Source organism: Schistocerca serialis, chromosome 4 (assembly GCF_023864345.2).
Source record: "Schistocerca serialis cubense isolate TAMUIC-IGC-003099 chromosome 4, iqSchSeri2.2, whole genome shotgun sequence".
Taxonomy (NCBI): Eukaryota; Metazoa; Arthropoda; class Insecta; order Orthoptera; family Acrididae; genus Schistocerca; species Schistocerca serialis.
Genome location: NC_064641.1, coordinates 241,143,854 through 241,157,751, shown reverse-complemented (window position 1 = coordinate 241,157,751; position 13,898 = coordinate 241,143,854). Strand labels below are relative to the sequence as shown.

The 13,898-nt window shown below is 41.3% G+C and overlaps 1 protein-coding gene across 1 annotated transcript in view; it reads left to right on the top strand.

Annotated features, from left to right (window-relative positions):
- Positions 1-13,898, top strand: part of LOC126473613 (major royal jelly protein 1-like) — a 54,553-nt gene that overhangs the window by 21,615 nt on the left and 19,040 nt on the right. Inside the window, exon 4 of the mRNA XM_050100783.1 lies at positions 13,621-13,800. Coding sequence (XP_049956740.1) covers positions 13,621-13,800 — 180 coding nt within the window. The remainder of the gene's footprint in view (positions 1-13,620; positions 13,801-13,898) is intronic.

Sequence of the window (13,898 nt, the reverse complement as noted above, 5' to 3'; positions counted from 1 at the left end):
ATGGGGACGTTTGCAAGCCAACCACCATATGCACGAACAGTTCGACGACGTTTGCAGCAGCATGGACTATCAGTACGGAGACCATGGATGCAGTTACCCTTGACGCTGCATCACAGACAGGAGCGCCTGCGATGGTGTACTCAACGACTAACCTGGGTGCACGAATGGCAAAACGTCATTTCTGAGGATGAATCCAGGTTCTGTTTACAGCATCATATGGTAGCATCAGTTTTTGGCGACATCGCGGTGAACGCACATTGGAAGCGTGTATTCGTCATCGCCATATTGGCGTATCACCCGGCGTGATGGTATGCGGTGCCGTTGGTTACACGTCTCGGTCACCTCTTGTTCGCATTGACGGCACTATGAACAGTGGACGTTACATTTCAGATGTGTTACGACCTGTGGCTCTACCCTTCATTCGATCCCTGCGAAAGCATACAGTTCAGCAGGATAATGCACGACTGCATGTTGCAGGTCCTGTACGGGCCGTTCTGGATACAGAAAATGTTCGACTGCTGCCCTGACCAGCACATTCTCCAGATCTCTCACCAACTGAAAACGTCTGGTGAATGGTGACCGAGCAACTGGCTCGTCACAATACGCCAGTCACTACTCTTGATGAACTGTGGTATCGCTGCATGGGGAGCTGTACCTGTACACGCCATCCAAGCTCTGTTTGACTCAATTCCTAGGCGTATCAAGGCTGTTATTACGGCCAGAGGTGGTTGTTTTGGGTACTGATTTCTCAGGATCTATGCACCCAAATTGCTTAAAAATGTATTCACATATCACTTCTAGTATAATATATTTGTCCAATGAATATCCGTTTATCATCTGCATTTCTTCTTGGTGTAGCAATTTTAATGACCAGTAGTATATGATGTACCAAGGTCTGGATTCTAAACCGGGTCTCCCGCTCGCTAGGCAGATGCGCTGACCAGTACGCCACCCTGGCGCATTGAGTTTGCACAGCTGCACGCACGGACTACTATGGTGTGATTCCCTCCTCAAACCAAATTCCCACCCACGCCTCAGCCCACCAAATATACCCCGTAAACTCGAACAGCACTGCAAAGGCTCTCCAGCTGTATTTGGAACAGTGTGTTTTATTTTGGCATATTAGACGAGCCATCATCAGTAGATTCTCAAACCAGTAACTGCCGATAATACACCTAATATGTGTTTGTCGCTTTGTCCAACACTGATGCGTCAGTGTCGTACAATGCTTGACGTGATTTTAAAATTATAGACGACAAAAAAAAATTCATAAAGATTTTTGTTGATTATTATTTAGCGTAAAATAAGAACATACTGCTCGGCTTCACCATGGTTTCTTCAGTGCTGCCATCATACTATTTACTAGAATGGAATCATCTGGAATAGCCGCTCGCATCACTCTTCTAGTAGCTGGTATCTCTGAGAACTCTCCAGAAATACCGTCTTCAGCTGAAGAGATTATTTTATTTTTGTGTGTTGATACGTCACTCTTATGGCGCCAGTCACAATGTACGAGTTACTAAGTATCTTATGAGTCAAACAATTTTCACAATTTCCAAAGGCACGAACGCCAGTTTTCAGCCTAATCAGTGACTCAAAATAGAAATCAGGAGCACTAACAGATGACCGATTCTGCTCGAATGTTAATCATATTTATGTAAGATTTATTTGTCGTGGTTGACGTGGGAATGTAAGTTCAAAAGAACACTAAAACAAAAATAACTACGAAAGTTCAGATAAACCGTAAACACAAGTTTTTTTATGCAAGAGGAAACGTATACGAGCACTTGTTCATGTTCGATATTGTGAAGCAAATCTGCTGTAAGCTCTCTGCTTTCCATATTTTGAGATAAAAGAGAAAAAAGTCTGGTAAACATGGGCTCTAAAGAGCGTACTTTAAGAGCTAAGAGCACTGGTTCATCTTCGCTACTATGCGACACATCTCGTCTACTGAGCAAATGCTCTTAAGGTATGCTCTTTAGAGTCCACGTTTACCGGACACTTTTTTCTGGTTTTGGTCCGTACTACCATCTCTTAAAATATGGAAAGTAGACATATTTCAGTAGAAGAGATTTGTTTCACAGTAACGAAGGTGAACAAGTGCTCACAGCTCTTAAAGTATGTATTTTAGAGGCCACGATTACTGAGACTTTTTTGTTTCTTTTAGCGTGTGCTTTCAACTGTACGCGTTTACACCAATTATGATTGACCTTGTGTACATCAAAGTATTTGATAGCTATAAATCTGTGCTGATTTTTGCCCAGTGCAAAGTGTTCCGTCATTTATCTTTGATCTTGTACGGATGTTTCGATTAATTAATACTGATTAAAACATCTTTATAAGCGTGAGACACATTACCTGTATCGAGTTATTTATACTTTGTACATTGCATCTGATCAGTTACTTCAGAATTCTTACCAGACCAAGAGTCATAAAGTCAGCTAAGTAGGATTAGTTAGTTGTCTCCCACGAATTGTATTACGTCACTGTGAACAGTCAGAATCATGACCAAAAACATAGGTCAGCATACTGTACGAACTACATTGCATCAAAGCAAAAACAGAAAATACTGAATGATATGGCATGGCCGTCCCTAAGCCCCGATTGTAATCCCATTGAAATGATCTGGGATGAAGTGGACAGACGTATCAGGGTAGTTAATATATCCAGCAAGGAACATCTCTGGAAGTTACGGATGTGTGGAATCATATAGATTCACGATACCTACAAAAACTAATTGATTGCATGCCTCGAGTTTGAAAGCCAGTCATTAAATCCAAAGGAGGATACATAGGTGAAAGTAAAATACAATGATTGTGATCGTATTATATATGTGAAAGTTTATGTAATTATATTTTGTGAGAATTAACGTTTGATTGGTGTTGTAAATCTGAAATACAAGGGTGTATTGAAATTAACATTATGACGTTCTTCTTAATAGGGTGCCGGTACACATGTGGAACGGAATACAGCAACGACTGTGTGCCGAAGTTTCTATAGGTCCTTGGTAGGTTTCCTGAGGTATGTGTCACAGGTCACGCATTTCCCATAAATTATGGGTCTTTGGTTGGTGCAGATACCAGATGTGCCCCTTTGGGTGCAATCAGGCGCATTTAGTGTGCTGGACATCAATGTGAGTTTACTATAACTCATCTCAAGCCATTGTAACACGGCTAGTTATCCTGCTAGAGGATGCCATCACCACTGAGAAAGACATCAACAGTTTTGTTCACCCAGACCACTGCTGTCATGTTGCCTTAGGTTACAAGAAGCCCAAAGGAACATGCCTAATCGCCTTGCATTCTGGGTGAGATTCTTGTTTGAAGCAACCGTTTATCTGGATAACGGCGTACCCAGACACTACCATATATTTTGTGTCACAATGAACGTGACATCTGGCCAGGTTATACATATGGGCACTTGTATTGACTCAACAAGGCAGGAATACAAATTAAAACGGAAATTATGGGATTCGACGATTTTGACGAAACGTTAGTGCGTAGAACTGTACATCGATACTACGACAAGGGAGAGAATGTAATGGCTAAAAAAATACTGAGTGAACTTCGAGAAAAAATTAATTGTTTTGCTCGACTTAACGGAAATTTTGGCATGGAATACCTACAGTTACTGTTACATAGCGTATATCGGCGATTTGTGTGATGGGTGCAGTGAGGAAGTGTCAGTAAGAGATGCAAATAAAGTATTTGCTGGATGTATGGAATATTCTCGGTCGTATTAAGGCGAGCCTTCGGAACTGAAATCCTGGGGACGGTTTATAAACACTCATGTGCTGTCGCTCAAGGGATCGCTTGTAGTTAAAATGCGATCATACGTCAAAGATACAGTTCTCTATTAAGCGCAATCCACTTCGTATTGCGTGATACTGAAGTATGCGGTGGTACTGCTTCTGATCCATACATGCTTCTATTTCCACAATGTCACCAACTCCATCTCCGGCAAAACATCCCCAAACCATAACAGAACCTCCACCGTGTTTAACTGTAGATAGAACACGTGAAAGTATTACGAGATAAAAAAATGAAATACCGTAAAAAGTATGAAACTGTTCCGCACGTGTGACGAAAAGTGTCGTCGCTGATGAATTTGCGTTCTGCTGGACTTTATAGAAACAGTCAGCGAAGGAGTTGGTAAGAATCTTTGAAATTAATTTTAGTTACATCTCAGATATACTTACTGTATTTTATTACTGACGAGATTATGGAACCTAGGTGGAAGTACAACATTGTGGCACTGCAAGAATGAGTTGGCAAGTGGAAGGAGAGATATATATGCCTCAGTATTCTTAACTGTATAGTGTACCAGAAAGAAGAAGAAGTCAATCTGTAACAGTACTCATAAAAACAAAAGAGATTAGGAAAATTCTTTTGGAATTGAACCTATAAATGTAAGGCACGTAAAGAGTATACAACTACGACAAGAACACGACTACAGCCACTGCTAGATTTTAAAAAGGATGGGTGAAATGAATTCGGAAAAGAATCAGGGAGATATATATTACATGGATAAATTAATAATAGAGATAAATTACGAAAGTTAGCTTCTAGAAATAATTTACTCGTCAAGGGTACCTGTTTGCTACACATAAGGATATTGATATATGGAAAGCAAGTGTAAGTGGAATAGCTAACCAGACAGATCACATGTTGGTAAAAGCACAATATGACACATCAGTCACAGATGTACGGAGCTGCAGGGTCCAAGCTATAATTCAGAACACTACGCTGCAAAAAGTTATATGGAGAGGGAAGTTAGTTGTAATACGTAAAAACAGAATGGAAAATATGCAAATTGGAATAAGGAAAAACTGAACAACCCCTAAACTGTAAAAGCATACCAACGAGGAAACAAAGGGGAATCAAGAGAACTGGAACAAGATGTAGAGAGTGGTGAAAGTAGCAGCAGAAGAAATAACTGAGATAAGAAGAAAGGAAAGAAATGAATGGTTTGTTGATGAATGTAAACCTGAAATACAACATAAAAATGCAAGACTGAGCATGCTGCAGAAAGGGACAAGAAGAAATGTGGAGGTGGATAAGGAATTAAGGTGTAATGCTCATAGGATAAGTAAGATAAACGAAAAGGAATTTCTGAAAGCAAAATTTTAAGGGACAGAGGAACTATAGGGACAGAATGAAATAAGAAAATTATACCATGCTATAGGGAAGATGGGGGGAAAAATTTCAACCAATACAAAATGCTTGTAAAAAGAGAAACGGAAAGATAATCCGAGACGAAGAAAAAATACTGCGGAGATGGGCAAAATATTTTGAAGATAGCTCAATAGCAACACAGGCCCTGTGGACAATGTAGAGGCAAGAGAAGATAAAAGAGAAGAAGCAAAAAGACCAGAAACGCAAGATATGGAGTCGGTGATACGTAACCTGAAAGATAAATATGCCGCTGTTGAAGATGGGGTAGTGTCGGAACTAATAAGGTCTGGTGGTCATCCTCTAATAAGTGAAATTCATGCTGTAATAAATAACATATGAGGAAATGGAAGTATGCCTGAGGATGGGAAAACTGGAATAATATGGCCTCCATATAAGAATGAAGAAAACACTGCTTGTGCAAATTACAGTTGCATAACCTTATTAAATACAGCATACACTATATTCTCCGGCTGCTGAGTGAAAAGATAAATATTACGCCGACAATATCATCGGAGAATACCAATGTTGTTTCCGATCAAATAGAGGCATTCTGACCATTCCTTTGTATTTAGATAAATAGTGGAGAAATCTTATGAATATGACGCAGGGGTACACTGTTTGTGGATTTTAAAGAAGATTTTAGTAGTGTTAGCAGATCAGCATAAGCACTAAAAGAATTGGCATCGCAGCGACAAGCTAAGAAGGCTAACTGAATTAACAATGAAGGCAATGAAGAACACAAAGGCTAATGTAAAAGTGAACAACAAAACGACCAAGACCTTTAACATTACAGATGGAGTGAAACAGAGTGATCTCTCTGCAGTCCTGTTTTACTTAGCACTGCATATTCTTGATACAAAGGAATAGACAAGAGAGGAACAGCAAGGATAAAATCAAGTCAGGTATGTGCGTATGCAGAAGATAATGCAATTGTGGACTGAGAGGTCAACACCCTTGATCAAATATGAAATAGTAGAACCAGAAGGAGTAAAAATTTGACGTACTGCAAAATAAAACCAGACCAACTATTAATTGATGTCCAGTTCTGAGCTTAGAAGAATACCACATGACTTAAGGCGTTGTTTAAAGCTATCAGCTGCTTGCATTATTCAAGTGTCCTCTTGACCAGCGCAAATAATATGAATAAATACATTACAGAAACGATTCAAGCTGAATATTGTGCAACTTACATGTATTTTATGATTCTGTAATTACAAGAACAACGACGTTAAGAGTATATTATCACCTTGTGCGACGTGACCAGAGAGATATGGACGACAACTGACCCAGATGTGAATAACCTAAGGGCAATTGAAACGAAAATCATGTGAAAACTTTAGGGGCCTGTGAGAGAGGCAGAGGATTGGTGAGTTCGGTACAACCGTGAAATTCAAGAGCTAGTACGAGGGAAAGATATACTGTAATTTATTTAGTTCTCAAAGAATACACTAGTTAGGGCATACGAAGAGGGTGACAGACGACAGGATGTCCAAACGAGTGATGAAAAGCTGGCAGTATTGCACCAGAAGGAAGGGCTGCCCAAGAGCTAGATGGCTGGACACTATGGTGGCTGACCTTACAAGTCAGAGATCCATAGATGGAAGAGAGAAGCAGAGAACAGAGACGTAGGAATGATGGTTGTCGACGAAGCCAAGGCCTGTCAGGGGCTGTAGACCAAAGAATAAGAAGAAGAAGAGGAAGAAGAAGAAGAGGAAGAAGAAGAAGAACGTTTTCACTCGCCTTGTGCTGATGTGTGCTATATGCGAACAAAAATGTAAATTTTTGAAAGATTGTCTCATAACAGATATCTTAAAATTTAGCTTCAAGTACACTACGTATTACTGACTTTGGAAAGGTTGCTGACGGTGACCTGAGGTTACAGATTCATCGCATCATTTTAAAACCTGTAACTAATGGTGGGGAATTTACGTTACCAAGAGAAGATGTGTGAAAAGAATTCCAGCTGAAAAACAGATACTCGTTTTTATGTGTGAATAATGTGTTTACTTTGAAAGAGAAAAGGACAGTGGCGGTGCTTTTGTGCCAGTCAGAAAATTACAATATGATAGATAGACGACAAATGCAACTGGAAGCTCGGTGTGTGTGACGTCTGAAAAATCAAGGTGTGACACTGCGCCATGCGACAGATAATAATAGGTTAATTGAAAATGTAATTCCCAGAATTTGCATGAGTATTACGAGCGTAAAGTACCCAACAGGTAAGAAGCGACTTCTTAGTAGGGAGCACGACAGCTTTTCGATTTTCTTAGGAATTATTTGCTTTAGGTGGAGAAATAAAATAACGTTCCACGGAGAAATTATAGAGCCAAAGTGGTATTACTTCAGTGAGTGTCCAGCAGTGAAACTGGAAAGTATAATACCGCTCGGTGGGTCGTACACGATGCGCCGCATGATTAGACGACTTCTAGCTGTGAATATTCCATCAGGGAAGAGTGTGTAACTTATTGTTGTTCATTTTGGATTGATGGTCCATTATGAGTAATAAAATATAGATTACCAAGCAATAAATAGACTTCACCTTGGTTACAAACTGGTGTGTTACTCAGCTGCTAATCATACCGAGTTAGAAAAATGTTTTCGTAATGTATAATGCCCCGAACCAGTTACGCGTCAAATGCGTCTACGAGGTTGGTGAAAAATAACATGGAATTTAAACAGAATACTTAGCAGTAGGAACTTTTCCATCTAACGAAAACAAAATAAAACATCGCCACAAATTTGTGCGCACTGCACATTACCACTTAACCCAACTAAACACAAATTAAAGCAGGCGTCACGGTGTGAAATAAAGAATTTACATTATGAGGAACGGAGAGGCTGGTGAATGAATCTGTCACACGAGTAACGCCAGAGAAATGTAATAACGATACGAGATTTCCATCACATTGTAGTAGGCAGACGGTCACGTAAATTTTGGTATCAGTCGAAGGTATGTCCTGAAATGGGACGTGATACTGTATTTATTGAAATCTTTCTTCAAAATATACGAGAAACGTATTAACACTGAAAGGCAAGGCGACTGGACTCGACTATTATGCTGTAAACTCTGCCATGTGGGACCCTCATGCTAGACTCGGTCTAGCCATTTGTCTGATTAATTGGTTTCACAAAAGTTGTTCACTTAAACGTAAGTACGTGTACACATTTTAAACCTTTCTTTTAACCCCTTCTGATACAGTAGAAGTTACCATATAGTTCAGTCTACAACAATCGTAGGTGACGGTATGTTCAATTCATGTAAGGTAGTGATTACTGGAACCCTAATCTACACCTCCGTACAGGTGTGTGATCTTCGAACTGCGGCCCTCGCTCCGCATGCGGCACGGATCAGGTGTTCGTGTGGCCCATTGCTCTCAGACGTGTTTTACGCTAGCTTGCCTCTAGTAAATAACAGCCGAAGCTGAAGACGTCAGCTGACATTAAGAGCTTCTTAACAGAGTAATTTTCCACCTGAGGTAACAAACAAAAATTAATTACAGACACAGTAATATTTTAAGATGTGCTTAATTTTAATTGACGTCTGTAAATTCGACCGTGAACTAAGTAAAGTTGGCCGCTTACATCAGGGGCAGACAGATAAGCAGCGTGGCCATTACGGAATTACAGGATGTGAGAGGGGAAATGTCTTACCGTCTGTCTTCCAGTACTGACAACTCACGGGCATGCGCGGCTACTAGCGATCAGCTGCTATGGTATAAATATTTAAAGGGGGAGGAACAAAGGTTCGCAAATACGCTCTACAGAGACGGCAGTCTACAAACGTGTTTCTTATTTTTAGCAAGGAGCATTAAATTAATTAAAGCTGGAAACAAACAACAGTAAACACGAAGCGTTCCGAATAGTGCCGATCAGTAATTTAGGGCCAGCGGCAAACTTACCACTCCTTTACTATAGCTAGTCTATTGGGGGCTCATAACATATTAATTTATGTTTGTTGCTAAAACCTGTTTGTTTCGATATCTCGGGTGATACAAGAGTTAAATTATTAACTATACAACACAAAAACGAGCAATTTTGCCACCTGTCATTTATTGAACATCATGTTTCGTTGTCTCGAACAGTTTACGAAACAAAAGAGGAAAATCACCTAATATTTGCAACCCTTTCATTGTGTAAACGGTGCTCTCCCTTTCTTTCCCTTCCCTCTTCTCCCCCTCCCCCCTCCCCTCCCCGTCTTCCCTATGAACAGTAATAAAATCGACAAACTGTAGCAAACGTATTTCAGACTGGTAATGCAGGAAAAAGGTGCTTAGAACATGTGTCCGTGAGTAGACGGTATGTGTGCAATGACAACAAATCGTCCCAGAGCACAGTACAGAGCTGCATCACATCCACGTCACAATATATGTTCTGGCCTTCACGGGATGCAACGCGCACGCGTTCACATGTCGCTTCATTTACTGCCGCACTCTTTCGCACGTTTTGGCTCCTCTCCGAATAGCGTCGCAGGGGTCGTGAACACGCTGTTGAAGCGACTGCAAATCAGGAACTGGATAAGCAGGCACTACACTCCACAGATCCCCCCGAAGGTAAACAATCATGGGGTTTAAGTCCGATGATCTAGAAAGTCTTGCTACAGGGCACCGCGTCCTATCCAAAGTCCGGGCAAGATGATGTTGAGGTGCCGACGAACTGTAATGCGGAAATACGTTGGTGTTCCGTTATGCAGAAACCACATTACCGGAAGTATTGCCAAAGGCACATTATTAAGCAGCGGAGGCAGAGTATTCCGCAGGAATAATACCAGGTCTAAATATGTGGTCGCCAAAAATCCCTGCCCACACATTGATGCTTGAACCGATGCTCATGAGGTGCCTGAACCATTCCCTAAGGATTGTCTGTAGCCCACTGATAAGAACTATGCAGATTTATGACGCCAGTTCTAATAAAGGTTCCTTCGTTATTAAAGAGGACTGATGACAGAAATCCCATAATTGCGATGGTCTGGTGTAAAAACCATCGACGAAGCCCTTTCCGTAGAGGGAAATCCGCTGCTGAAAATCCTTGCATTCGTAGCAGGTGATAGGGATAGTTGCGGTTATCACGCAGGGTACACACAATCGTACTTAGGCTTACAGGATGTTGGTGGGCCACTTGCCAGAAGCTAGTACTCCTGTTCGTCTCAACATGCTGTAGCATCCGGTCCTCCGAATCTTGTATACGCAAAGCCCGGAGCCTCCCTGCACGTTCGCCTGTCCGAAAGGATCCATGACCACACAAACAACCACAAGGAGCTTGAAATATTGTGTTATGTAGTTGTTTTCTCTAAAGGTACTGGTTTTGGTATAGCTGTGCTGCCTCTCGAAGACTTAAATCTGCTTGGCCATCTAGAGACACCATCTCGGTTCGTTCCCGACATGAATACCGAATCACTCTGCTGCTGTCCGCCCCGGTAGCTGAGTGGTCAGCGTGACAGACTGTCAATACTAAGGGCCCGGGTTCGATTCCCGGCTGGGTCGGAAATTTTCTCCGCTCAGGGACTGGGTGTTGTGTTGTCCTAATCATCATCATTTCATCCCCATCGACGCGCAGGTTGCCGAAGTGGCGTCAAATCGAAAGACTTGCACCAGGCGAACGGTCTACCCGACGGGAGGCCCTAGCTACACGACATTTCCACTCTGCTGCTTACAGTACGCTAATCCATTACACACCCTCCAACACACAAGGGACACACGGAACATGGTCAGAGGAACTTCCATTCGTCTGTACCATCTAACGTGGCAACGATGCATTTCCGGACACATGTTGCAAACACCTTTCTTCCTCCATCATTTCCAGCCAGGAATATGTCCTTGCTGTTTGTGGGTTTTATTAATCTTCACGCTTTATGTAGCGGCAGTGTACCGCATTTTATAAGCTTAGTATCCTTCTGTCGCTAGTGCTGACCCCATGACGTTACACACCTATGTTACCTACATGCAGGGCGGCGGGAAGAGTGGCGTGGGAGGGGTAGGATTTCGTGTATTCGCGCGTGCTCAAACACACACACACACACACACACACACACACACACACACACACAAGCACACAATGCTGCCAGTGCCCCACTTGGCTCCAAAACCTGACTGATTTTTGTACCCACTTGGTGAAAGGAAGTTATAAACCTTCAAATTAAGTCCTACAACGCTATTTTCACGTCTCTCTCTCTCTCTCTCTCTCTCTCTCACACACACACACACACACACACACACAGACACACACACACACACACACAAACAACACAAACATACCGTTACTCATAATTTTCACGGCTGGAGAGCTCTTTCTTGTGGTTTATCACTTAAACTGCATATTTTCACAATACGCGAGGGTTGCCATGAAATCAATAATGCTTCACCTCACGAAGCATTGTTTTATATGCGGTAGAGGGGGCCGGGCGAGAAGAAAATACGTCAAATTAACACCAGAAAAATATAATTGTCATTGTTGACTGGCTAATACAGCTTTTGATCAGTTTCCAACTTACACCTGTTTGAGGTTATGGTACAGCTGGTAGAGAGACGAGCTTTTATCGCCTGACGTTTTTAGAAGTTTTTCTCTAATGTTTCAGATCGTCATGCACTGTATCAGGGGGAAGGAGACACCGGTATATGTTATAGTGAAATACAATTGACGATATTGACTGTGTTTATATTTGCTGTAATTCGTGACTGCCCAACGTAGCTTTATGTTTGATAAGACATGGTTAGTAATTACCATACTGAGAAGCTCTGTGATGTTTACCAAATGGAACTATAATATCAAGGCTCTTTAAAACATTTACAACTATATCTCATTTCCCATGCATAAGCGATTACGAAATAACACGAAGCGCTAACTCTGATGCAAGTTCTGGAGAATGTGGTGAAAACAGTTACTATGAAAGAAGGATTTAATCTGCTGTTGTAAAAAGAAGCCGTTGCAACTGTGCAGACTAGGCTCCCAAATTACTATAAACGCAGTATATGGAAAAATATGGATACGGCTGGGGAATGCGTGAAGATAGCAGTTACTGGTCAAGGAACGTGGCCATATGTTGCAGTACTCGCAAAAAATGAAGGATACAATAACGCTTACTACATTATAGCAGATTCAAAAAATAAGTTCACAAGCATTCAGTGCCATTTGGATCTTTTCAGAAGGGATGATTTAACTGTATGTAATGGTGGTCTCATCATTGTGCTTCTACCAACCGTAAAGCTTTTTGCAGAGTTTAAATTGATGAAATAACTACGTTTGATGGCCGTTCGTTTGCTCAAGTGGTAAGCCTAAAGTTGTGTACCATTAGAATATGGGGAAGAGCCCGCAATGTTTGTTTGAACTACGAGATAGTAATGTTTTCATGTTGTCACAAATGCAGTTCTGTTACTGGTTGACAGAATGAGACCGAGCAGCCGTTTATGTTGATCTAAATTTTTATGAAGCTAAAATAATTAGTTGGTACTTCTCGCATTTATCCTTGAATTTTACGAAAATATGACATTTCATTAATATAACGCATTAAAGATCCTTTCTGATTGTCAGTGATGGTTGTTTGTGCATGTGTTAGATCTGTAGGAACATTGTGGCAGATAAATTGAGGGTCTATTGTGCTTTCTAACAAGTGGTGCACCATACGCAACTTTCGGCATAGAAAAAAATTTACACATTTTAATAAATATTGCAGATAGTTCAGACGTGGATATAATATTGTGTTACTTAATTGGAAAGGAATTGGTATGAAGATCGAACCACCGTTGCGTTTAGTCACCAAGTATATATCTTAACCTGAAAGTCACATCAGTAATGCTACTGAAGGAGACACTTGTGTTTTGAGAGAGAGAGAGAGAGAGAGAGAGAGAGAGAGAGTAAGTAAAGAGTGGCAGTGCAGCAAACAAAACATTTTATCTTCTACGTGTATTTTGGTGTTGCCAACAGTCTGTTGCACATCGCTGCTCAAAGATGGGGAAAGTGCTACCACCTGTCAAATAGTGTGTTACTGTTAGTCTAAATGAAATATAATCACGAATAGCGTATATGTAGGTTATAGCGTAACCTAAAAATGGAAAAAATGGAAATGAAGTCCCATGCTTCTTTACAGAGCGTAGGGGAACGATGCGGGAGACCCGCACCGCCTTACTAGGCAAGGTCCTAATGGAGGTGGTTTGCCGTTGCCTTCCTCCGACCGTAATGGGGATGAATGATGATGATGAAGACGACACAACAACACCTAGTCATCTCGAGACAGGAAAAATCCCTGACCCCGCCGGGAATCGAACCCGGGACCCCGTGCTCGGGAAGCGAGAACGCTACCGCGAGACCACCACCACCTAAAAATAAGTGTAGTCAATTACAGTGGTTCACTGTGCTGAACATTTCACTAGAGAGGGAGATTTTGTTTGCGTACACATAATAGTGGACTCCTAGGTTTTCCTGTACTGCTAAATATTTCTTGTTTTCGTTTCAGAAAACATGGATGGATGACGACACGCTGTACGCCCTTGACAGTGGCGTTCTGGACATCACTACAAGTCCTAATCATGTCTGTCCACCCAAAATTGTGGCTTTCAATCTGCTAACCGATGAGGTTAAAAGTACGACAGTTATCGAGAATTCTGCATGTAACTCACTGTACACAGTAATTGTGGTAAGTTTAAACTGTAAACGTAAATACACATAGGATATGTCTGCATGATTTGATATCGATTGATTATTACTGTTAGCTTTTGCGAAGTAGTATTGTCT